The sequence below is a fragment of the Mirounga leonina genome, unplaced genomic scaffold (genome assembly GCF_011800145.1).
Source record: "Mirounga leonina isolate KUSES-001 unplaced genomic scaffold, KU_Mleo_1.0 Mir_154, whole genome shotgun sequence".
Taxonomy (NCBI): domain Eukaryota; kingdom Metazoa; phylum Chordata; class Mammalia; order Carnivora; family Phocidae; genus Mirounga; species Mirounga leonina.
Genome location: NW_023270389.1, coordinates 60,842,365 through 60,868,836, shown reverse-complemented (window position 1 = coordinate 60,868,836; position 26,472 = coordinate 60,842,365). Strand labels below are relative to the sequence as shown.

Sequence of the window (26,472 nt, the reverse complement as noted above, 5' to 3'; positions counted from 1 at the left end):
AGCCATTCTTGTCTTTCATGCCTTTGGCCTTCACTTGGAGTCCCCTGATAGAGCGATGGGGACTCCCCCTCCTCACCTTTCAGATACTCAGTGTTCTCTTATCATCTGAACAATCCTAGTCCTTTTTTTTTTTAAGAGAGGGAAAGTGGGGGTAAACGCAGAGGGAGAGAGAGAGAATCCTAAGCAGGATCCATGCCCAGCAGGGAGCCCGATGCCCGATGCAGGGCTCAATCTCACGATCCTGGGATCATGACCAGAGCCAAACCCAAGAGTCGGTCGCTTAACTGACTGAGGCACCCAGATGCCCCAACAATCCCAGTCGTTTTAAATATTACACTTTAGGGGTGCCTGGGTGGCTCAGTCAGTTAAATGTCTGCCTTCGGCTCAGGTCATGATCCTGGGTCCTAGGATGGAGCCCTGCGATGCGCTCCCTGCTCAGCGGGCAGCCTGCTTCTCCCTCTCCTCCCCACTTGTGCTCTCTCTCTCTCTCTTGCTATCTCTTTTGTTATCTCTGTGTCTCTCTCAAATAAATACATAAAATCTTTAAACATTACACTTTATTTGTGTGCCTGAACTTGACCAGTGGGCTGGGGCTGCAGCAGCCCCGAATGAGAACAGACAGGGATCTAAGAACTAAAACACAGTCCAATGACAAGTAGCAACTGGTCGTGGGTCAAGTTTCAGGCAGTGTCCCAGGCCAGGAGGTGAGAGCCAGCCAATGTCACAGAGGCATAAAGTTGTTTCTAGTGAGAATGTGAAGGCAGGTGAAGGCTTACCCCAAGACACCTGTTGTAAGTAGACTCTGAGGCACACACCGAGGTCACCTTCATTCTCTTCCTTCTAGAGATGAGAAGATGCTTCCTTCAGTGCTGCTCAGCCTGGTGGGCTGAAGGGCACGGCCAGTGAACGTGGCTTCCAGCTCTGCTGTGGATTGAATTGTGTCCCCCAAAAAAGACATGCTGAAGGCCTAACCCCTAGAACCTCAGAATGTGACCTTATTTGGAAACAGGGTTTTTGGAGATATAATTAGTTAAGATGAGGGCGCACGGGAGTGAGGTGGGCCCTTAATCCAACAGGACTAATGTCCTTGTAAGCACAGGAAAAAACAGAGACGGGGGGAAGTCTCCATGGGACAACAGGGATGGCAGGTGGCAACCAGGGGACAGCAGAGATTGACCAGAAGCTGGGGAGAGACAGGAGGGAGTCTCCCCTGCAGATTTCGGGGCAAGTATGGCCCTGCCAACACCTTGATTCTGGACTTCCAACCTCCGCGATTGAGAGACAATTGGCTTCTCTCGTTTTAAGCCATTCAGTTTGTGATACTTTGTTAGAACAGCCATGGGAAACTGATCCCCCACATGCTGCTCTCCATCCACTCAGGAGCACTGGCAGCTGTGTCTTTGGGGGCCCCGGGGGTACCACAGCATCTCTGCAGCTGTGGGTCTCTCCATAATTGCCATGGCAACCACCCGCTGTGGACATTCAGACCCTACTCTCCCCAGCTTCTCCTCCTCCGGGGCCTGTAACCATTCCTTGGATGAAACTATGCCTGCATGGCCGGAGGCTGAGGCAGTCTGCCCGCATGCCCGCTTCCCCTCCGACCCACTCCTGCCCCACAGCCTCTGTCACCAGCCCCCTGTGGCAGGGCCAGGTGCAAGCTTTACCTTCCTTTTCCCCAGAGTAACAGGTTAAGCTCATAGTACACATCACCCTTCCTTTCTGGTATTCTGGATACATCTTTATGCATACGATGTCACATCTTCCTCTGCTAATGAAGATTCTGATGATGAAGTAAGCCACCAGAATATATCCGCCTCATTAATATTCAATATCTGAAAACAAAGTAGCTTGCTTCATTAAAAATATGCATAGAGGTCTGTTCTTTTAAAGAAGTGGAAATGTAGAATTTCTTTAAGGGGCACCTGGGTGGCTCAGTTGGTGAAGTGTCTGACTCTTGATTTTGGCTCAGGTCATGGTCTCAGGGTTGTGAGATCGAGCCCCGCATTGGGCTCCATGCTGGGCGTGGAGCCTGCTTAAGATTCTCTCCCTCTCCCGCTCCCTCTGCCCCTTCCCACCGCTTCTCTCCCTTTCTTAAAAAAAAAAAAAAAGAATCCATTTAAATTGGATTGCATTTATTTACATTTGATTGCATTCAGGCTTCCAGTTACAGAACGACTAAGTCAGGGGGATAAAATGCGCGGCATAGGGAATAGTCAGTGGTGCTGGAACAGCGCTGCATGGTGGCGGCTGGTGGGGAGCAGGGCATCATGCATAGATTTGTTGAGTCACGGGGTTGTACACCTGAAACTGACATTGTGTCAACTACGCTCAAATAAAAAAACAACAAATAAATAGATTTAATTGCATTCAGTGGACTATATGCTCTTTTTGAGAAGTTGTAAATGCATAGTCCTGAGGCAGCAACAGGTAACAGCATGACAGTTGATTTTTGTAAGGCCTGAATGATTGTTGCTTAAATTAAGAACCGTCAGATAAAGAAAGGCCAGGAGGAGGCCAAGTCCAAATTAAGTCACAAAGAGGGAAAATGAAGAAGGAAAAGCAACTGCAGGGTCAAGGGTGAAAATAATGTATAGGAAAGTGTAAGAAAGCCAATTGCTTGCTGAGGAGAGCTGTATTACTAAACAGGATGATCCTTTTATTGTTTGCAAATTTGTTTGAAAATTACTCCAAAACTAAAAGAGCTTGGTGCACGAATCTCACCATCTGGGTGGTAAATGATGAAGCTGTGATTTGAATCGCATCTGACTGGAGAGCCATGTTCTCACCTCTTGTGCGCAGGTGTCCCTGTAATTCTTGTTCTCATTTTCCTTTTGTTTTCCTTTGAGAACAAAGTAACTCCTCGAGGGCCTTCTGTGCACCAAACTAATATAAATATTTGGCCGCCCTGAATGCCAATTGCAATCATTGCAAATCATGAGTATTGTTGCTGGTAAATGTCTGGTTGCAAGTTCAAGGCCTTGACACTGAGGCTGACCAGGATCTCCTTGAACTCCCCAGGAGCGGAGGTGACCTACATGAACATGACCGCCTACAACAAGGGCCGGCTGCAGTCCTCCTTCTGGATCGTGGACAAGCAGCATGTCTACATCGGCAGTGCTGGCTTGGACTGGCAATCCCTGGGACAGGTAATCTTTCCACGTTACATAAACTCAGAGTTACGTTGGCATCAAAGCTCCCAGCTCCATAAAGCATGTGGGCCACTCTACCGTGGCTGTGGGAAATAAAACCTACAGCATTACTTTTACTTGTGTAGTTTTAATAGGCTCACCTCTGTTTAATATAAAATGAGAGCCCTTTCCTTGACAGAATCGTCTTCCCCCAAACGCTGCCATAGTTGCGGTGCTCTTGTAATTCCGATGCTACCCCCAGGTTCTGTAGAGCAGGTTGGTGTGTAGTTTATATTATCCAAACCTAGCTGTTCAGCGTGAGATCACATAATCTATGAGACAGAGGAAAACATAAATCCAGCGTAGATCGTATGTTTTAGAAGAGTAATCATTTGTGTTATTCCTTGAATAAATCTTCACATGACGGTGTTGCCTCCTCTTTGCAAATAATTCACTTCAAATACCTTGAAGATGCACTTGAACATCTGTAATCTTCAGGTATTTATTGTGTCAGGGTGACCCACAGAGGATGGCAAATCACCTTCTTCCCACTAGCCAACTGGTGGCTGGAAGTTCTCGATCCTTGGGTGCATAGGAGGATGGGCGGGTCAACGACACATGCTACACGGCCCATACACGCTTTTGGCTGAACTCTTGAAAGCGTGGATGTGTAGACAAACACAAGGGCTATAACCCTTAAAGAAAGACACCCCTACATAAGATAAATCTGAGAGGGAGTAACATGATACTTGTACTGTCAGCTTCCAGCTGATTCACCATTTGCCTCCCAATTTCCACTATTGTCCTATTTTTCTTTTTAAAATGCCACCTTCCATGCATGCAAATTCTGTTCTTCCACTTTTCTGTTACGGCAGCTGTAAACGAAATAGACAATGGGCAAACTAAATACTAAAATAAAATTTTAATACTTCCCTCTCCAGGAGACAGACAATGTAGAGCCAAAGTACAACTGATCTAAGGTGTTTTTTCCTAGTTTTGTATTTAAAGGATAGTCAGGGTCATCCAGGCCCGAAGCTCAAACAACTGTTGTTTCTAAGAAGACAGGCTCACCCTAGGAAGAAGGGACACTGAAGAAAGTTTCCCGATCAGTTTTGGGAGAAGTCACCATCCAAGTTTGACAAAACATCCTTTATTTTATATTTGCTCAGGAATTTGAAGGTGTTTTTCTACTGATATAAAAATGATTCCAAGCAAAATAATAGTATCGATTAACAATCGCGACAATAATAACTAGCGAATATTGCGCACCAGGTGCTGTTCTAGGCCATTTAAGTGGGTTATTTACTTTAAGCTTCACAGTGATCCTGTGATGGAAAGAGTATTCTTGTCTCTGTTTCAAAGATAAGTAGACCTGAGCCCAGAATTGAATTTCAGTATTAAATTTTTAAAGCCAATTCCTTTCAGTAATAATTCTGATATGAAAAATATAAATTTTGATTTAGTATATCTCGTGTCTGATGACCCTTCAAACATGGATAGAAAAAATATGGATTAGGGACACCTGGGTGGCTCAGTTGGTTAAGGGTCCCACTCTTGATATTGGCTCAGGTCGTGATCTCAGGGTCATGAGATCCAGCCCTGCGTCAGGCTCGATGCTGAGGGTGGAACCTGCTTGGGATTCTCTCTCCCTCTGTCCCTACCCCCTACCTCCTGTGTGTGTGTGCACACACTCTCTGTCTCTAAAAAAAAATTAATTAATTAATTAAAATAAAATAAAAAATATGGATTATAGCAACTTTGGCTTACCTCAGAAACAAGAATTAAGGCAAGGACTGTATTATATAGTCTAACTTATAGAAATATCTGAATTCGTCTTTTGCTAATCAATAAGCATCTTTTGCTCAGAAATTTTCTGCTGAGCCTTTTATAATAAATAGATAAAATTGGTTTTGTAACAATACTGATTACATGTAAATTCTGCTGCTAAGTGGTTTTTAACTTAAGAATCATTTGCTTTTTTTTAAAAAAAGATTTTATTTATTTATTTATTTATTTATTTATTTATTTATTTGAGAGAGAGAGAATGAGAGATAGAGAGCACGAGAGGGAAGAGGGTCAGAGGGAGAAGCAGACTCCCTGCCAAGCAGGGAGCCCGATGCGGGACTCGATCCCGGGACTCCAGGATCATGACCTGAGCTGAAGGCAGACGCTTAACAACTGAGCCACCCAGGCGCCCGCTTTTTTTTTTTTTTTAAGAGAATGCACTTCCCCACCACCAAATTGTATTTCCTTTGTCATTAACTGATATTAACTGATAGGGTTTAAAATTCTGTGAACTCCATTTGAATGGGGTTTGAATTATTGAGGTTTAATGATATTTTTCTCCAAATTTTTGAGCAAATTATCTCTATAATTTCCTTAGGCAGATGGACATAAAATATTTATGTGTTGGCTTCCCTGCTTGAGGCTTACTCCTTTGTCTCTGATTTTTGCTGTTTGTTTTGTAGGAAAGTAGGTTGATCTTTTAAATGTTCACTTTTTATCTCTGTCATCATTTAGACATGGATCCTCATTGTGAACTGTGACATTTCCCCCACTTTAAACATGGTAAACACAGATGAAGGAGGGGCTGCAGGTTACTTCCTATGGGTCAAGAGAAGATCGAAACCATCTCAGATCTCTGCTTGCTTACACATTCTGAAGTGGTAGCTAGCTTCCCTTCACCTACACAGAAGGCCAGAGTTGCCCAGGAGTCAGAGGGCAAAGTGGGGAAGTGCCAGGACCCGGCTCTCTGTTTCACAGCTAGTCAAGCTCCTTTGCTAAGGATCAACCAGCTCTTTGCAATTCATTTAATGTCCTTCTCAGCAAGGAGAATTACCACCTCTCCATTATGACATTGTGTCAGCTGGGCCTTCAGATCTGGCCCTCCGACCTCATCCCATGGCTAGTTTGTTCTCAGCTCATAAGCCATGTAATGAGAGGGAGAATAAACAGTGGATTCCTGAGATTTCTCTCCTTCAGAAGACCAGCCCAGATATAGCAGCAAAGTTTACTTTTGAAAATGTAAATGGATATCATGATGCTTCTTAAGTATGGAGTAAGTGTAATGCAGGATTAAAAAATAAACGTATTTTGTGATCTATCATAAATTAAGAGGGGAAGCCATGAAAAAGTGGTCAGCACTCTGTTAAATAACAGAAATTCAATCAAGTACATTCAAAGATCAAATTGGTTTTATTCAACAATTCATGAATTGGGCAGCATCCCACCTAGCAATAGAAAGGAGGTCTGCCAGGCTGTAGAAAAGAAGAGGTTTTTAAAGGTGGAAAGAGGGCGGAAAAGGTAATTATGGGCAAAGAATGAATTGTTGTAGGCAAGGTCACCTTCCTAAGGGAAACAGGAGAGATCTATCTGGTGGATTATTTCACTTAGTGCAGACCAGGTAATTCCTTGGTGACCGGTTAAACGTTACATTCCAGGGTGGTTGAAACTGCAATTAGGTTTGATATTAAGTCTTAGTTTGCTAACATGGGTTTAACATAAGTGACTCCATTTTGGGCCTGCTGCCTCCTTTTTAACAATTCCAAACGTGCCCATAGAGAGAGGGCAGGTGAAGGGTCATGCTTGCCAGTTGTCCATGGAAACAGCCCTTGGAGGAGAGTACCCTTGGGTAGGCTGGAAAAAAGGCTGGAATAAAATGTATACATTGGTGACAAATGTTTAAGCCATTGGTGATTTCAGGTCACATGGACTTCTGCAGAAATCTGCATTCTTCTGTTGGTTATAAATTTAATAACAGGTCAAGCTCCATGGGGATCAGGGAATTGGGAGGAGGTGAGTGGAAGAAATCCTTGTGTCATTTTTTCCAAAAGGCTACTGTACGTGTGCTAGACACTGTGCTAATAGCTTCATATGGCTTCTTCAGTTGTCATGGCAACTTAAGAGTGCCTGTGATTGCCATCTTCCAAATGAAAATAATATTGGAAAAATAAAAACAGAACAGATCCTATTCTGCTGCTCATCTCTCTTGTAACATAATAAAACACTCTCTAACCTGTGTAGGAATTAGGCATTTGGAGATGGGTCTCCTATTCTTTAGATGGACGGTCAAGTTGGTGGAGTCTGTATCTTTCATTGCATTCCTAGCAATTTGGGATGCAGGTGGGCATCAACACAGAGTTGCCATTTCCTGCCAAACCAAACGCTTAAAAATTAAAATAAATCCCATTCCTCTTTTCTTAACAATCTTTCCCATTTTCCTCTCGGAAGAAACTCTATTCTTTGATGGGGGTGGAGAGGAGACAGAGCTGGGGAGGGGACGGGGTTTAAAACTCTTCTGCAAGAGCATTCAGCATCCCCTCCGCTCCCCTGCATCTGTATGTCAGCTGCTAATAGAACTGGAGACTTCTCTTTCAACACCCACCCCCTCTCTCTTTCCTCTTCACGCTGACACACAAGCTCTGTCTCCTACCTTGTCCACACTTCCCCATAGCGCTCAGTACTTGGGATCACACTACTGCACTTAATCATCCACCTTGAATTAGTTCTCCTTTCAACTGCGTTTGACTTGTGTGGGATTTTTCTTGGTCTACCTCGGTGTGGCATAAAACCCTGCTCAGCAGGACCCATGCATTAGAGCAGATTTTCATTTGAGCCGAGTTGTGTGCAAGGCAGACAATTATGGGAATAATTATAATACATTTTCCAAGTGTCAAATTCAACCTATTTCATCAATTTTATGTTTTGTGAAGTTTTCTACTGCAGTCAGATTATTGTTACCCATTATTACCTTCAGTGTGTGGTAAGTAGGAGAATGAATGATACTAATAATAAAAACGTCAGTGTATTGAGGTTTTTCTCTGTACTAGGCATTCTTCTGAGCTTTTAAAGAATATGAACTTACTTTTCACAATAACCCTTCCTTGCAAATAATACTATTATTGCTTTATTTTACAAAGGCAGAAACTGAGGCACAAATAAGTGATTTACCCAAGGTCACCTTCCAGGAAGTAATAAAGCCAGAATTCATATCCAGGCAATCTTTCTCTAAATTCCTCACTCTTATTTCACTGCTAATAATTAAAAAAAAATACATCACATTTATGAAAAATCATTTTCTTCCATGCGCTAGCTGTGATGCTAAGCTATAGATTTCACCTCACTTGCTCTTTTCTTTAAGAAGAGATAACAACACTGTTCATCAAGAAACCCTTCATTCACTCACGCCTTTCTGGCCGCTCACCTACGAAGACACAATGGCCACAGATGGACAGATATTGCTTGGTACCCGAGTTCTGAAAACTCTCTTAACCTTTGGGTTGGAATTCAAAGACTAGGGAGTCAAGATGTATGCTTCTCTATTCGTCTCCTCTGGAGGTTCAGGGTGCTCCCCTAGAATCCACCGCCACAGGGAATCCTGTGGGAGGAAAGAGAACAGCACCACGGGCTTTTCGACACAGTGGTCTGGATTTGTGAGTCTCGGGAGAACCTAAAACCACCACCATGGAGGAAACACCAAATCCAGCACTAACAAAGCAAACAAAAGACTAAGCAGTGTGTGGAGTAGAAAGAAAAGGGCACAGTAGCCTTCAAATGACGCAGGGCTCCAGAGATGTGATGCTGAGGGAGGAGAAGCTGGGAAGGAAAACGTGAAAACCACGTTTGTAGAAAAAGTTACTTTTATAGTTTTTGAACATACCCTCTTAAAGGAATATTAACCTAGAGTTCAAAGCAGGGTTCAGTGGGTTCTTTGGTCACAAGAATCCGACAACTCTGGAGGGGGGCATACTTTTAAACAATATTTGCAAATATAGGGCTCCTGGGTGGCTCAGTCGGTTAAGCATCTGCCTTTGGCTCAGGTCATGATCCCCCGGTCCTGGGCTTGAGTCCCAATTTGGGCTCCTTGCTCAGTGGGGAGTCTGCTTCTCCCTCTCCCTCTACCTGCTGCTCCCCCACCTGCTTGTGCTCTCTCTCATAAATAAAGAGAAAGAGAGAGAGCACAAGCAAGTGGTATAGCGGCAGGCAGAGGGTGAGGGAGAAGCAGACCCCCGCTGAGCAAGGAGCCCGATGTGGGGCTCAATCCCAGGACCCTGGGATCATGACCCGAGTCAAAGGCAGTCGCTTAACCAACTGAGCCACCCAGTTGCCCCAATAAATAAAATCTTTAAAAAATATATTTGCAAATATAATTAGAGCAAACAGGAATAGGTCTGTTTAAACTCTGTTAATATGTATTTTAACCTTAGTCCACCCTTGTTCTGAAAAGACTTAAATAGAAGTACGTTGACCAGGCCGGCTCTCGTGGGGTGCACGAACCCCATGACCATGACCATGCTGGCTATGAGACCCTCAGTGACCCACCCCGGGGGTGGTGGGTGCAGCGTGCCCAGACCTATCCCTGTCCCGGAGCTCAGGTGGGAGAGCAGACCGGGCCCAGGCTCTGCCTCGAATCCAGAATCACTGAAGCTGTTAATCTTGGAACTGGAAATTAGCTCAGAGAAGAATCAGTCTAGTGTTTCCCAAGATGTGTCTAAGGAAATGCTATTCACTGAGAGGTAGACTCTAACAGGGAGAAACTGTGAGTTTCATTTAAATCAGTTTCCTTACTGTGGGACTCCTCAGAGCCATTCGTATGCTAACGTGCTCTGGGAATCTCTAAGAGGGGGAGAGAGGATGGACATTCATCAAACCCATTTGGCCATGAACTGCTTTCCACTTAATTTTATGGATCAAATATTCCTTGAAGCCTCCATATTTCCACAAATGCTGTTCTAAAGCAATTGCACTACTGGGTATTTACCCCAAAGACACAGATGTAGTGAAAAGAAGGGCCATATGCACCCCAATGTTCATAGCAGCAATGTCCGCAATAGCCAAACTGTGGAAAGAGCCGAGATGCCCTTCAACAGATGAATGGATAAAGAAGATGTGGTCCATATATACAATGCAATATTACTCAGCCATCAGAAAGGATGAATACCCAACTTTTACATCAACAGGGATGGGACTGGAGGAGATTATGCTAAGTGAAATAAGTCAAGCAGAGAAAGTCAATTATCATATGGTTTCACTTATTTGTGGAACATAAGGAATAGCATGGAGGACATTAGGAGAAGGAAGGGAAAAATGAAGGGGGGAAAATCGGAGGGAGAGATGAACCATGAGAAACTATGGGCTCTGAGAAACAAACTGAGGGTTTTAAAGGGAAGGGGTTGGGGGGATGGGTTAGCCCGGTGATGGGTATTAAGGAGGGCATGTACTGCATGGAGCATTGGGTGTTATACACAAACAATGAATCATGGATCACTACATAAAAAACTAATGATGTATTTTACGGTGACTAACATAAAATAAAATTAAATTAAAAAAATAATAAAGCAAGAAATTGATCACAGACCTTCTGATGTACCCCCTTCACAGATGAGAACACTGAGGTGAAGGGCTGGGTTGGGGAGGGTAGGTGCTAGTCACTTGCCCACGACCCCTCATCCCTTGTGTCAGGTTTTAGGACTCTCAGGCAAACGTTTTTTTTAGCACATGTGCTACCTTAAGAAATGTGTGTGATTCCAGAGCTGGTAATTGTTGGGTTCTGTCTCCTTAGCAACAGAACGACTGGACAATTGGCAAACCAGGGCTTACGTGTGGGAAAGATAATCGACAGAGTTGTTGCACATCTATTCAGAGAACTGCACTAATCATATAAACCTGCAAAAAGTCTATAATCCAGTTTGAAAAGCAAAATACTTAAGCAGTCTTCAAGCGAATATGACCACCCAGGGTATTGCCAAGTGGGGCCAACAGCATAATTTGTGGGACCCAGTACCAAAGGAAAATGGGGGGGCCTCTTGTTAAAAAATGAGCAAGAACCTCAAGATGGAGAGAGCAGAGTAATTACACCAAGCATGGGGTCCCGCTAAGTCGGGGTCCTCTGCATTCCACAGCCAGATGCCATGAACCCTGGGGACTCAGGAAGCGGAAAATCCCCACAGAGTAAACAGTGACGACCACCGTGAGATGTTCGGATTTGATCTGAGCCTGAAGTGGTAGTTGAGCTGAGGAAAGAAAGGGATGGGTTCAGGGCAAAGACACAGAGCTGGGAGCAAGTGTGGTGTGTCAGAAGGTCTGTGATCAATTTCTTGCTGGACCAGCATGTCCCGGTTGCAGAGCCCTTGGACACAAAGCTAGGAAAGACATGGATAAGCCCGGGAAGGCCTGCACGTGCCCAGCATGGGGGTGTGTGGATGGAGTCCTGCAGGCTACAGGACACACTGAGGATCGTGATCAGGGCCAGGACCTGGCAGCTCTGGAAGAAATCTCCACAAAAGCCATGGGTTGAGGGGTGAGGAGAGCAGGGAGACAGAGAGCCTGTGGCCAAGATGAAAGAGAGAAGAGACAGGATTGGGTAATAATGGGGGAAGGTCGGTTGTGTCAACTTGATGCCCAGTTGTTTCGTCAAACAGTCCAGATGTTGCTGTGAAGGTACTTTTGAGGTACAATTAATGTTTAAATCCATAGACTTGAGCAAAGCAGATTACTCTCCATACTGAGGGTCAGCCTCATCCAACCAATTGCAGATCTTAAGAGCAAAGACTGAGGTTTCCAGAAGAAAGGACTTTGGTCCCAAGACGACAACATAGACAGCCTGCCAGCCTGCCCTGTGGATGTTGGACTCACCATCCCCTGCAATCGCAAGCCAACTCCTGAAAATAAATCTGTGTGTGTGTGTGTGTATATAAGTGTATATATATCTCTTATTGGTTCTGTTTCTCTGGAGCGCTCAGACTAGTACAGACAGTGACTGTGAGAGCTAGAAGGAAATGGAACGAAGATACCTGGCAAAGATGCGTCGTAGTGACTGACGGGCCATAAGGAATGAGCCAGAAGGAACAGCAGGCATGTTTCCAGCACCTGGAGCTGGGCCCACTTGAGAAGGACGAACCTGTTGACAGAAATGGGGGACATAGGGGAAAGGGGCAGTTCTGATGTCCAGGGGGCATTTGGAAAAACGGCAAAGAGATTGGCTGATATTGATGCTTTTTATCTAATAGTGATGGTTCTTTATCGCCCAAAAGCTACCGATCTCATCCGTAGCTGCAATTTCCTGACAATGACCATTGGGTGGGATATTGACAAGAGTCACACTCCCTCTGCTCACCAAGCTGGGTCACTCTTTTGAAGTCTCCGTAAGGTTAAGGTTGTGGCCTGACATTAAGAATGAGAAAGAACACTTGATGTGTCTTTGGGTCTGGCTTCTGTCCCCTTTCCTTTCAGTTAAAAGGACAGAGGGTGGAGGCAGATCTTGAAGACCCGGTGGGTGTGCCGTGGGCAGGAGGAGGTCTCTGTTCTGTAGCTCATCTTGTCATCCCCATTCAGAGCTGGCCCTGCGCCTACATCTTCCCCAGAAATTATGAGTTTCTAAGGACACATTTAGCTCCTAGGGAAGTGGCGCATTGGTAATGCAGGTAACTAGATGTCAGAAGCAAAATAAAAATGAACCAAAGCAAAAGGCAACTCAAGTGGAAATGCAACAGAGAATAATTAATATTCCTTAGGCAACACGTAATGAAGGCGAACAAAGGATTAATTCTCCCAGTGTTGATTTAGAAGATGATCGGGGCTGCTCAGAAAGGTCAGTTTTGGGTGCAGATGCGTTCTGAAGTAAATGAGTGAGTGGGAGGCCCAGGTTCTTACAAAGGACGCATATTAGCAGACCACAACTTCAGTGACAGAGTCATGCTTATTTTCTACAATTTTTCAAGTACCAATTTGGCAGATGGTATTGTTCAAAGGAGGCATAAATAGGAAATCTCTTTCCTAGTCTCCCTTGGGAGACATTCTTACAAAGCCAGCCTATTGTCTGTTACAAAATAGTCTCAATTTGTGCAGTTAGGTGAAGAAATAAGAGCATTATTTATCCTCTCCTGTTTGCCTTTGCTAAGATGAGGCTTAGTAGGGCTTTCCCAAGTGAAACTTACTTATTTCCAAAATTTTCCCTCCTATGTCCCTCCAGCCTGTACTTCCTGAATAAGTAGGTTCTTTTTTTAAGATTTATGTATGTATTTTAGAGAGAGAGAGCATGAGCAGGAGTGGCAGAAGGAGAGGGAGAGAGAATCTCAAGCAGACTCCACACTGAGGGTGGAGCTGAGATCATGACCTGAGCTGAAACCGAGAGTCAAATGCTGAACCGACTGTGCCTCCCAGGAGCCCCTGAATAAATGTGTCCTAAGTGGCATGATAATCTGAGATCTCCATTATGGCCCCTTACGTGACGTGTCTCAGGATCTTTATGCTGGCCACTTTTTTTTTTTTTAGATATAATCCCATTTGGTTAAAGTTCCTCTTAAAATATGATGGCCAGAATTCAGTACAGTACTTCAAAGGTAACCTCCCCATGTGGACCTCGGCTTATAGTCGTATGAGCACTTTCCCTCTGAAAGCAGGCTAAATCTAGATTCACTGGTTTGCAGCCTTGTTATTTTTTTGTTACAAGGTCCTTGCTTAGCAATACAGTTTAGTGGTTGGAGTCAGATAGGACTGACACTGAATTTTCTCTCTCCCTTTTACAATTAGAGGACCCTCGGTTTTTTTGTTTGTTCCCCTGAGCTTTGATTTCTGTATCTCTACAATTAGACCAATAATACAAACCTCATGCAATTGTTAGGAATGAAATGGAATGATCTGACACCCCCAGCACTGAACCTGCTCAATATTTTGTAGCCTTGGAGCTCAGGACCAGGAAATATTTTTCCTTCCTTGTAAGTTACCTAGATCAAGGTCGAGGGAACTCCGGGGGCACTAGTGTTTTTTATGATCTTTGGCAAAGATTTTATAAATCTCCAAAGCGTGTGGCCTCGTTAACAGTACAGTGACGTGGGCAGTGAGTCCCGAGGGGCACGGACAAGGGGCTTTTCATTCTATATCTGGTGCTGCTCAGTGTTATCACCAGCTTAAGTAAAAGACACAGAGGGCAATCGGCCAGATTTACAGGTAGCGCAAATCTGGGAAACAGAGCTGAAACTGTGATTTTCAGAAACCAGACTTAGAGATTTTAGAGTTAATTAGATTGGTGCTAATGAGGGGAAATTGAGCAGGGGTGTGAAAATAAGTGCAGGCCACCTCAGTGAAAATAAGCAGAAGCTGTTTATTCAGAGCGAGCTATGGCGAGGGAACCAGTCACCACCACAGGCCTTTGGTAGAGACTTAAAGGCAGGTGGGGGAGGGGGCGGGGAGCTTTGTGGCAGGGGCTAAACGGTAACCTCTCCGGGATTCAGTGGAGGGAATGTTCTGGAAGCTGAAAATGGCCGCCATCACCAGACCATGTGTTTAAGGGCAGGAAGAGACGGCAGGAGTTGACGTGGCTTGGTTTCTTCATCACAGCTGACACGCTGTGAGCTCAGTGAGTGTGAGCTAACATCATCAGCAGCAGCAGCAGCACAAGGCACCTCTGCTCCCCTGTTTGACTTCGGACCCCAGTGCAGGTGTGTGCACCCCCAGGGACCTGGCCACAGCCTCACTCTGCACGTCGGACCTGGTGACAGAGCAGTGTCCTCCCCCAGAAGCCGGCCCACAACAATTCAGTCACATTTCTGACATTGCCCTCAGGATGGGTGAAAATACACTATTTATTATGACGATCAATCTTTATATGCAAAAAAAATACCACTTTAAACCGTGGAGTTTTGTTCTGTTTTAATATTGAGGTAAAACTCTAACTGGCAAACCTTGTTGAATACATACATACAAATTTTGTTTCCTTTAGCAAAAGTTTATGAAAAACGTTTCATTGGATTTCTTTGAGGGCTTAGTCAGACCTAAGAAATGCATTTATTTTAGCAATTGTATTTAAAAAGACTCATTTAGGTGAACTTTATTGTCCCATTTTTTTTTTCCTCCATAGCTTTCATATTTTAATTGGAAGAAATTGGAATGTATTATCTTCATACAACGACTTTCGAGAATACTACTCATACCCATAAATCATTCTGCACACTTCAACTGTTACAGCTCAAGCATCTTTTATTATAATGAGCTGTCACTTCAGTCCTTTATTGTTGAATTCACCAAAATATAACTGTCATATTCTTAAAAACCTTTCCTGGAGTTTAATTCCCCCTGGAAACTGCATGTAGAAAATTAGCTCCATTGCCTTGTAGCCCTTGTACGATGGCCTTCTTAACCCCCACCCACAAACTGCGAAACTACTTCTCTGTTGTTATAGTCAGAGTTGAATGTACCATATTTGGACCTTAAGAACAGCCTAAAAATACTCCTCCACTTCTGAATTAATTGCCTATGGTGTGGGATATGTTTGTTCTAGAAATGGTGGGTCTGAATATCATTCTCAGAGGCCTGTGGAAGAAATCATACTTCACAATAAAGCAAGATTAAGATAAACCGAACACATAGATTCAAATGTTAATAGCTTTCCAGTTTTCAACAAGAGCTATATGGGTTTTTTTCTTTATTTTTTTAGAGAGAGAGAAAGAGCAGGGGGGAGGGGCAGAGGGAGAGAGAGCGTCTCCAGCAGATTCCACGCTCAGCTTGGACCCCGACATGGGGCTCGATCCCAAGACCCTGAGATCATGACCTGAGCTGAAATCAAAAGTTGGACACTTAACTGACTGAACCACCCAGGCGCCCCAAGAGCTTTGTACCTTTTAAAAATTTCCCATTGATTTCTTTACTTCCCACAGCCATGATGTGAGATACAAAGGAACTTTAGAAACTTCATTTACAGATCAGGAAACTGTTCCCGAGAAGCCATCTGAAAAATGTCCTGGAATTATTCTATCAGTTAATATCAGAGTTAGGACTGGAACCCAAACCTCTGGTTTCTGGAACACTCTTTTTCCTGTGGTACACTCTTTTTCTTACATAATAATTGTCTGAGTCAGTGGTCCAAACAAATAACAACATCCCACATTAGCAGTAAGATCCCAAAGACCTAGAAACTTGATATCTGAGAGCCTTCTCTAACTGGAATACAACCAAGAACCAAGGGATATATAAAAAGGCCCTGCATAGCCTTTTCCTTACTAGAACACCCCTCCGGCCTTATAATAGATCTGTTTATTCTTAGGTTCACCATGGGTCCGATTAATATCCAAGCTGTGGCCAATGAGAAGTCACAAGTCCGAGAACACTCAGACAAATAAGAACTGTGCTTGGGGCAGGAGTGAACACTGACCATTAAAAGAAACATAGGGGTGCCTGAGTGGCTCAGTCAGTTAAGCTTCCGACTCTTGGTTTTAGCTCATGGCATGATCTCAGGGTAGTGAGATCAAGCCATGCGTTTGGCTCCACGCTCAGCTCAGAGTCTGCTTGTCCCTCTCCCTCCCCCTCTGCTCTTCCCCTAACTCGTGTGCTCTCTTCCTCTCAAATAAATAAATATACGTATATACACACACACACACACACACACACATATATATGTGTGTATATATATATCTTTAAAAAATAGTAATAAAATAAAATAAACGCAACACATAGATTCAAAATTCCTAGTGTTAATGAACCAATCAGTGTAAGCCAGCTGTGCATGCCTCCCAGCCAGCTCCAGAGGCCCCAGGCCTTCAGGATGACTACAACTTTCCCTTTAGGAAGAGAGAAAACTGTGCACTCACTACTTCCTATTCTGGACACAAAAAGTATGCTTCCACTTTGTAGAGATCCGCCTGTCAAGATGGCCGAAGGGTTCGTCCCCAGAGCGGTCGGCTGTCAGCTCCCAAGTCTGGGCAGCTTGGACCTTTAAAGCAGAGCTGTCCCTTAGATATACTGCAAGCCACTAATTAGAGCCACGGATGTAATTTAAAACTTTCTAGTAAAAAAAAGAAAAGTCAAATTGACGTTAATATAGAATCTCAAATGCCCTAAATATGATGATTTCAACATGTCATTAATATGAAACATTTAATAATGAGATATTTTTACCTTTTTTTCCATGAGTCTCAGGATCCCCAGTGGGCACTGCACATTCAGAGTGCATCTCAGCTCGCCCTATCCAGATCTCAAATGCTTGATAACCATACAGGACTCCTCGCAATTGGTAGCATGGGTCTAGAGCATCTCTCTCTCTTTAATTAGGAAGAAGACTGCTTTTTCTAAGTTAATCACAAGCCTAAAGAGTTAAGGTATTCGCTCGAAAAGCCATTTTTATATTAGCTAAATGAACCAACTGTAGCCACCTTGGAAGTCAGAGGGCCCAAGACTCCCCAAGAGCATCAGGAAGTTGAAGTTGGAAAAGCCTTTCATGCCATTATACACGGCACTGATGAGAACCGCTCTTTTTTATTTCCACATTTATGGATTAGGCTCTGCCTTCTCATAAAATGATTTTGATGTTGTTCTCAGAACAGCTTTATCATTTTTATCTGCCGAGAGCTTTCAGTAGACAACATCTCTAAAACTTGCTTTGCCTGCTACACGTGTAACTATTGTCCTTCCCATTCATTCATTCATTCATTCATTATTCACTCATTCATTCATTCAGCAGAGATTCCTTTAGCATCTCCTTTGTGCTAGGCTGCAGTGAATGTGTTAGGGGTACAAAGATGCGGAAGCCGGGTCCCTCTGCTTTAAGGAGCTCACATTATACTAAGAAGATAAGCAAGTGAGAAAATATTTCTAATACTGTTTGATGTGTGTTTAATTAACTCAGACTGGAGGAGGGATCAGGGACGGTTCCCTGGAGGAGCTGAACTTGAAGGGTCCATGGAGAGGAGTGACGTGAAGAAAGGGGAGAAAGGTTTCCCTTTGCACAGAGGTGGTCCCAGACCCAGCTGGTTCAGAGAAGAGGCGTTTCCCCACGTGGCTATTACAATGCCACCTTGAGGGGAGTGGAGTGGAGGGAGGAGAGAGGGGTCTTGGGGCCTCTGGTGTCATGCAGAGAAGGGTGGACTCAGCCTCAAGTTTTGCGAGAAACTTCAAAGAGTTTTTAGGTAAAAGAATGACAGCTGTGGAGAAGTGGATGGGAGGCTTAGGGACTGGAGTATATTATGGAGTCCACTGGGGAGGATGCTGCAGATGGGGTAGGGGGGCAGGACGGGTGCTGGAGAAGGTGCATTCCTGAACCAAGTCCTTGGATATCAGGACGGGACAGAGGGGCCACAGGCTGGCTCACCACCAGTCTCCACTTTAGGCTTCTGTTGTCACAGGCCCCTGAGAGAAGCCTGTGGTCGAGTCAGGGGGTCATGAGTCAGATCAGCCCATGTGACTAAATTTAGAGGGGTGTAACATTATTCCATTTCTGTAAACAGAGAAAGCCCCTGACGTTAGGTGCACAAATGTGAGCAAAAGGACACCCAGAAAACTGTTCACAGTGATGGCCTCTGGAGTGGGAACAGAAAGAGAAGGGCTTTGGCTCACTTTCTAGAGACATCCACGCTGCTTGAAAGTGCTCCTTTGTGTTGAGTAAACGTGCATATTTAAATATACTTTAAAATATATTTAATTTTAATTCAATAGTAATTGCATATGTCATAATCATTTACTATATTTGTGTGTGTGTACATGTGTATATGTGTGTGTGTGGAGAGTTTATAGCGATTATAGTTCTATCATGGTGTGACATATGTCACATAGAACTATAATCACCCCAGTGGGAAATATTTAGGCCCCTGATCCTGCACCTAGGGTCCATCATCAAAGACCTTCCTTGCTTCCAGTTATGAGTGAGTTCTGGGGCTTGAATATACCACATGGTGACTGTAATTAACAATAGTATATACTTGAAAGTTGCTAAGAGAGTGGATCTTAGCAACAACAGAAGGTAGTTGTGTGAGGTGATGGATGTGTTAATTAACCTCATTATGGTTATCATTTCTTAATAAATACAGATATCAAACCTTCATGCTGTACTCCTTGAGCTTACACTGTGTTGTATGTCAATTATATTTCAGTAAAGCTAGAACAGAACTTTCCAATTTCTCAAGCCCATGGACAGTAAGTGCCCTGCTGTGCTGGCCGGGCCTGTCCCTGGGGGGTGTGGGTTGTGAATGGCTTGGAGGCCACCCACCTCCCTGGGCTTCCTGCAACCCCTAACGGTGGGTGGGATGAGAGTCTGGAGTTTCTCTGATGCTTTCACCATGTATAAACACAGCCATAATTTTTTTTTTTCAGATTTGTTCACTAATAAGATTTCAAAGATTGTATTTGTCTCCTATTGTTTTTAAAGTATGCAGGACAAATTAACATGAATACTTGAACAACAACAAAAATAGCTCAAACTGCTTTAATATTCTATAACGATAATATGGGGCACCTGGGAGGCTCAGTCGGTTAAGCGTCCGACTCTTTGTTTTAGCTCAGATCATGATCTCAGGGTCATGAGTTCGAGCCTTCCATCAGGCTCTGCGCTGGGCATTGAGCCTGCTTAAGATTCTCCCTCTCCCTCTGTCCCCTGACTCTAAAATAATAATAATAATGTAATATTAGAATTATAATTCAATAATATTGCATATTATCCTCTACCTCAATGCCTGTCTGGTTCTCATTTAACTTATCGCTGCCCCTTCACCTTCACACGACAAAATTCCCATGCCCCTCCTCTCTCTTGGCCCCTGGCCTCATTCACTTGGGTCTCAACCCAGTGTTAACTCTGGACTTTGAAGTCTTATTTACCCATCTCTAAACTCAAATTCTGAGCAAAGCATAGGATTTAAAACAAGATGATTAGTCCTCCTCCCTTTACTTCCTGTCAGTGACTGGTCTTCTCAGAAGGCACTTTTCTTGGGGAGGAAGAAGACAGACCCTCCTGAATCCCACCTGGGCCTCTCTCTGGGTCGAGGTCCCCAGATGGAGTCCTCATGAAATGCAGAGGCACACTCTCACGGAAGGGGCTGGGAAGCTGGCCCTGGATGCCTCTCTAGCTCTGAAATGCCTGCCAGACAACCTGAGAGATTGTGTCTAAAACAGATGGAAAACACCGTATTTAAGGCCGCCGTAATGTTTTTATTTTCAAGTTATTTTTGGTTGGCATTGTCAGTTTCTTGGTGTCAGTTGGCATTTACATCCAGAACCAAGAAAAAAGAGACAGAAGTTGCTGGAGAGAAGACATGCCTCATCAGCTGAAACATAAGCCCCAAAGTAGAAGAGGCTCAGGAACCAGTGAGGAAGGCCTTGGGACATTTTCTGAAAGAAGTGGCGCTCTCCTCTCATCACCTTCTCACACCAGAAATCGCACCTAGAACCCGCTGAGGTGGGGAAGGGAAAAATGAAATAACTCCTGATGCAGAACTCTGCTGGGCAGTGTTCCTCACCAGTGACCAGCCTCCACTTGCACACCTCATATGCCAGGAGCCTCACTCCCGTGACAGTATTGATGAATTTCTCTTTTCATTAGAAGAGTCTTCCTAAATTTGGCCCCAAATTTGCTTCCCAAACCTTCCATCCATCATTCCAAGTTCTAGAACAAACATTCTTATAGGCCCTAGGAAAAATTCTGACAGTATACACTGAAAACCTTGTGAGCACCCATTCCATCAGAGAACAGAGTGTGAGAACCCTGATCCTTGGGGCCAGGCATTGCCAGGGTGTCTGGGGCATGAGGCAGACAGAGGAGATTTCATTCCACCCTGCAGGCGCTGTATCTACATTGCCCTTGGAGGAGGGTGGCCTTGTGTCCCTAAGGCTGGAACTCGCTGCAGATGGGCATAGGAACTATTTTTTGCTAAATGTTTAAGAGATTTATTTTGTTTTCTTCTAAGTACTTCCACAGCTTGTTAGCTCCTCAGAAGATAAAATGCAGATGAAATGTTTTTACGGCAAATATCCTGACAATGAAGACTTTTGAAGGATAACCAGCCCTGCCCATTGTCTGTACTTAGCTTATAAAACACTTTCTTACATGTTAATTTACCTGATCCTCCCACAGCTGGTGATGAGACAGGGACCTGTGTTACTCTCCTGGGGTCCCAGATGTGGGACTGAGGTCCAGAAACACTAAGTGATGAGCCCAAGGACACAGTCCTGGGAAGTGGGTCCACGGAGGCCACTGCTCTGCTCTCCTGTGTCTCCTCCCAAAGGACCCTGGTGTTCCTCACCCAGGTGACACCCTAATGAATGGCCCCGAGAATAATGATTATCAAGCATTGTCAACAGTGAGTGAACAATGAAGAAAATGCTTCCTTTGGTCCCAATCCCAGAAGCGGGCGATATGTAGTGACTTTGGCTGTGTGCTGTCTGCAAGGTGGGTGCCTCCATGGGGGCACTGCCCTGCCTATGGCTGTCCTTCATTGATGGTTCTCTCACTTGCCAGCACTAGGGACCCAGCCAAAAGAGCCTCTCGGATTCTCAGACTCTCCCAGAGAAATGTGATGTTTTGCGAGACCTTCCAGAAGGTCTCTCCAGTACCTTAGTTGATTCGCTCCCTCATTTCATCTAGACCATGCCAGACACTGGAGATAAAAATAGACCAAGAAAAAAAAAATAACCCTTCCTTCAGTGAGCTTGCAGTCTGTTGGGAGAGTTAGCCTACAGATCAAGTAAGCAAAGAAAATCACTGCGGTGATGGATGCCGAGTGCAACAAAGAGGGTGTTGTGACAGATGACAATGGGAGGAAGGTGTTGGGGGACAGAGAATTCCTGGAAGCATCTGTGACTGTCAGAAAGCCTGGAGAACTTTCCTAGCTTGGCTTATGGAAGAGCCATGGACTAGATCCAGTACAGAAGCTGCAGGGGCATCTCTTCCTGCTCAAGGGCTTCCGCATCTTCAGTACTGCAGGCAACCCAGTGGCCAGCCTCCATTTCATAGCTTAGAGTTTCGCTGCCTTCGGCCACCTTCCTCGCGTGGGACATCACGCCCACCCCTCGGCTTTCATCGAGGCTCTGTGCAATGCTGGCTTACAGCTAAGCACCTCCAGCTTCAGATCCCTCCCTGATTAAGATTTGATCTGCAAGCACACATCTCTGCCCTCTACACACGCCACCATGAAGCCTTATCTCTGACTTCAAGCACAACATGGCTGCACACTCTCCTTTCCCCACCCCAGTGCCCGTTCCTGATCCCATCCCTGCTCCATGGTGCATTGCTGTTCGGCCATTTCACCTCACGGCTGCGGCCACCTGTAGCTTCTCTCTCTCTTCCCATGGAACGCAGCCAGCTGATGGCTAAGTGATGAAGAGGCAGGCTTCACCATGCATGCCACCCACCTAGTCATCCTTCCATTGGCAGAGATCCTAGAGTGAGTGCTCAGTGGCCTGTCCTGGGACTCATCAGCCCACAGTGGCCTCTTCCTGCTTCTGGCTTCTCCCCGTTGCCATTAATCTTGACCTCTATCACAGGTTCATGTTCCTAAATTAACTGAACCCCTTCTGTACCCAGACACCCCCAGCGACTCTCCTCAAAGCTCTCCTCAACTTTCCCTCCCGCCTATCTTTCTTTTTGTTTGTTTGTTTGTTTTTTGTTTTTTATTTTTATTTTTATTTTTTTCTTTTTTTTATTCTTATGTTAATCCCCATACATTACATCATTAGTTTTAGATGAAGTGTTCCATGATTCATTGTTTGTGCATAACACCCAGTGCTCCATGCAGAATGTGCCCTCCTGAATACCCACCACCAGGCTAACCCATCCTCCCACCCCCCCTCCACTCTACAACCCTGTTTGTTTTTCAGAGTCCATCGTCTCTCATGGTTCGTCTACCCCTCCAATTTCCCCCGCTTCATTCTTCCCCTCCCGCTACCTTCTTTTTCTTTTTTTTTTCTTAACATATATTGCATTATTTGTTTCAGAGGTACAGATCTGAGATTCAACAGTCTTGCACAATTCACAGCGCTTACCAGAGCACATACCCTCCCCAGTGTCTATCACCCAGTCACCCCATCCCTCCCACCCCACCCCCCACTCCAGCAACCCTCAATTTGTTTCCTACAATTAAGAATTCCTCATATCAGTGAGATCATATGATACATGTCTTTCTCTGTTTGACTTATTTCACTCAACATAATACCCTCCAGTTCCATCCACGTCATTGCAAATGGCAAGATCTCATTCCTTTTGATGGCTGCATAGTATTCCATTGTATATATATAGCACATCTTCTTTATCCATTCATCTGTCGATGGACATCTTGGCTCTTTCCACAGTTTGACTATTGTGGACATTGCTGCTATAAACATCGGGGTGCACGTACCCCTTCGGATCCCTACTTTTGTATCTTTGGGGTAAATACCCAGTAGTGCAATTGCTGGATCATATGGTAGCTCTATTTTCAACTTTTTGAGGAACCTCCATACTGTTTTCCAGAGTGGCTGCACCAGCTTGCATTCCCACCAACAGTGTAGGAGGGTTCCCCTTTCTCCGCATCCCCGCCAACATCTGTCGTTTCCTGACTTGTTAATTTTAGCCATTCTGACTGGTGTGAGGTGGTATCTCATTGAGGTTTTGATTTGGATTTCCCTGATGCCGAGCGATATTGAGCACTTTTTCATGTGTCTGTTGGCCATCTGGATGTCTTCTTTGGAAAAATGTCTGTTCATGTCTTCTGCCCATTTCTTGATTGGATTCTTTGTTCTTTGGGTGTTGAGTTTGATGAGTTCTTTATAGATTTTGGATACTAGCCCTTTATCTGATATGTCATTTGCAAATATCTTCTCCCATTCTGTCGGTTGTCTTTTGGTTTTGTTGACTGTTTCCTTTGCTTTGCAAAAGCTTTTTATCTTGATGAAGTCCCAATAGTTCATTTTTGCCCTTGCTTCCCTTGCCTTTGGCGATGTTTCTAGGAAGAAGTTGCTTCGGCTGAGGTCAAAGAGGTTGCTGCCTGTGTTCTCCTTTAGGATTTGGATGGACTCCTGTCTCACATTGAGGTCTTTCAGCCATTTGGAGTCTATTTTTGTGTGTGGTGTAAGGAAATGGTCCAGTTTCATTCTTCTGCATGTGGCTGTCCAATTTTCCTGACACCATTTGTTGAAGAGACTGTCTTTTTTCCGTTGGACATTCTATCCTGCTTTGTCGAAGATTAGTTGACCATAGAGTTGAGGGTCCACTTCTGAGCTCTCTATTCTGTTCCATTGATCTATGTTTCTGTCTTTGTGCCAGTACCATACTGTCTTGATGATTACATCTTTGTAATAGAGCTTGAAGTCCGGAATTGTGATGCCACCAGCTTTGGTTTTCTTTTTCGACATTCTTCTGGATATTTGTGGTCTTTTCTGGTTCCATACAAATTTTAGGATTATTTGTTCCATTTCTTTGAAAAAAGTGGAGGGTATTTTGATGGGGATTGCATTGAATGTGTAGATTGCTCTAGGTAGCATTGACATCTTCACAATATTTGTTCTTCCAATCCATGAGCATGGAACGTTTTTCCATTTCTTTGTGTCTTCCTCAATCTTTCATGAGTATTTTATAGTTTTCTGAGTACAGATCCTTTGTCTCTTTGGTTAGATTTATTCCTAGGTATCTTATGGTTTTGGGTGCAATTGTAAATGAGATCGACTCCTTAATTTCTCTTTCTTCTGTCTTGTTGTTGGTGTATAGGAATGCCACTGACTTCTATGCATTGATTTTATATCCTGCCACTTTACTGAATTCCTGTATGAGTTCTAGCAGTTTTGGGGTGGAGTCTTTGGGGTTTTCCACATAAAGTATCATATCATCTGCAAAGAGTGAGAGTTTGACTTCTTTGCCGATTTGGATGCCTTTGATTTCTTTTTGTTGTCTGATTGCTGTGGCTAGGACTTCCAATACTATGTTGAATAGCAGTGGTGATAGAGGACATCCCTGCCGCGTTCCTGACCTTAGGGGGAAAGCTCTCAGTTTTTCCCCATTGAGAATGATATTCGCTGTAGGTTTTTCATAGATGGCTTTTAGGATATTGAGGTATGTACCCTCGATCCCTATACTCTGAAGAGTTTTGATCAAGAAAGGATGCTGTACTTTGTCAAAAGCTTTTTCTGCATCTATTGAGAGGATCATATGATTTTTGTTCTTTCTTTTGTTAATGTATTGTATCACATTGATTGATTTGTGGATGTTGAACCAACCTTGCAGCCCAGGGATTAATCCCACTTGGTCGTGGTGAATAATCCTTTTAATGTACTGTTGGATCCTATTGGCTAGTATTTTGGTGAGAATTTTTGCATCCATGTTCATCAGGGATATTGGTCTGTAATTCTCCTTTTTGATGGGGTCTTTGTCTGGTTTGGGGATCAAGGTAATGCTGGCCTCATAAAATGAGTTTGGAAGTTTTCCTTCCATTTCTATTTTTTGGAACAGTTTCAGAAGAATAGGTATTAATTCTTCTTGAAATGTTTGGTAGAATTCCCCTGGGAAGCCATATGGCCCTGGGCTTTTGTTTTTTGGGAGATTTTTGATGACTGCTTCCATTTCTTTAGTGGTTATAGGTCTGTTCAGGTTTCAGGTTTCATCCTGGTTCAGTTTTGGGAGTTGATACATCTCTAGGAATGCCTCCATTTCTTCCAGGTTATCTACTTTGCTGGCATAGAGTTGCTCATAATATGTTCTTATAATTGTTTGTATTTCTTTGGTGTTGGTTGTGATCTCTCCTCTTTCATTCATGATTTTGTTGATTTGGGTCATTTCTCTTCTCTTTTTGATAAATCTGGCCAGGGGTTTATCAATCTTGTTAATTCTTTCAAAGAACCAGCTCCTAGTTTCGTTGATCTGTTCTGCTGTTCTTTTAGTTTCTATTTCATTGATTTCTGCTCTGCTCTTTATTATTTCTCTTCTCCTGCTGGGTTTAGGCTTTATTTGCTCTTCTTTCTCCAGCTCCTTTAGGTGTAGGCTTAGGTTGTGTACTTGAGACCTTTCTTGTTTCTTGAGAAAGGCTTGGATTGCTATATACTTTCCTCTTAGGACTGCCTTTGCTGCATCCCAAAGATTTTGAATAGTTGTGTTTTCATTTTCATTGGTTTCCATGTATTTTTTTAATTCTTCTTTAATTTCCTGGTTGACCCATTCATTCTTCAGTAGGATGCTCTTTAGCCTCCATGTATTTGAGTTCTTTCCGACTTTCCTCTTGGGATTGAGTTCTAGTTTCAAAGCATTGTGGTCTGAAAATAGGCAGGGAATGATCCCAATCTTTTGGTACCGGTTGAGACCTGATTTATGACCTAGGATGTGATCGATTCTGGAGAATGTTCCATGGGCACTAGAGAAGAATGTGTATTCCATTGCTTTGGGGTGGAATGTTCTGAATATGTCTGTGAAGTCCATTTGGTCCAGTGTGTCATTTAAAGTCTTTATTTCCTTGTTGATCTTTTGCTTAGATGATCTGTTCATTTCAGTGAGGGGGGTGTTAAAGTCCCCCACTATTATTGTATTGTTGTTGATGTGTTTCTTTGCTTTTGTTATTAATTGCCTTATATAATTGGCTGCTCCCATGTTAGGGGCATAGATATTTACAATTGTTAGATCTTCTTGTTG

The 26,472-nt window shown here is 43.9% G+C and overlaps 1 protein-coding gene across 1 annotated transcript in view; it reads left to right on the top strand.

Moving 5' to 3' along the window:
• PLD5 (phospholipase D family member 5) overlaps window positions 1-26,472 on the top strand; it is a 409,631-nt gene that overhangs the window by 270,553 nt on the left and 112,606 nt on the right. The window contains exon 5 of the mRNA XM_035011037.1: window positions 3,019-3,146. Coding sequence (XP_034866928.1) covers window positions 3,019-3,146 — 128 coding nt within the window. The remainder of the gene's footprint in view (window positions 1-3,018; window positions 3,147-26,472) is intronic.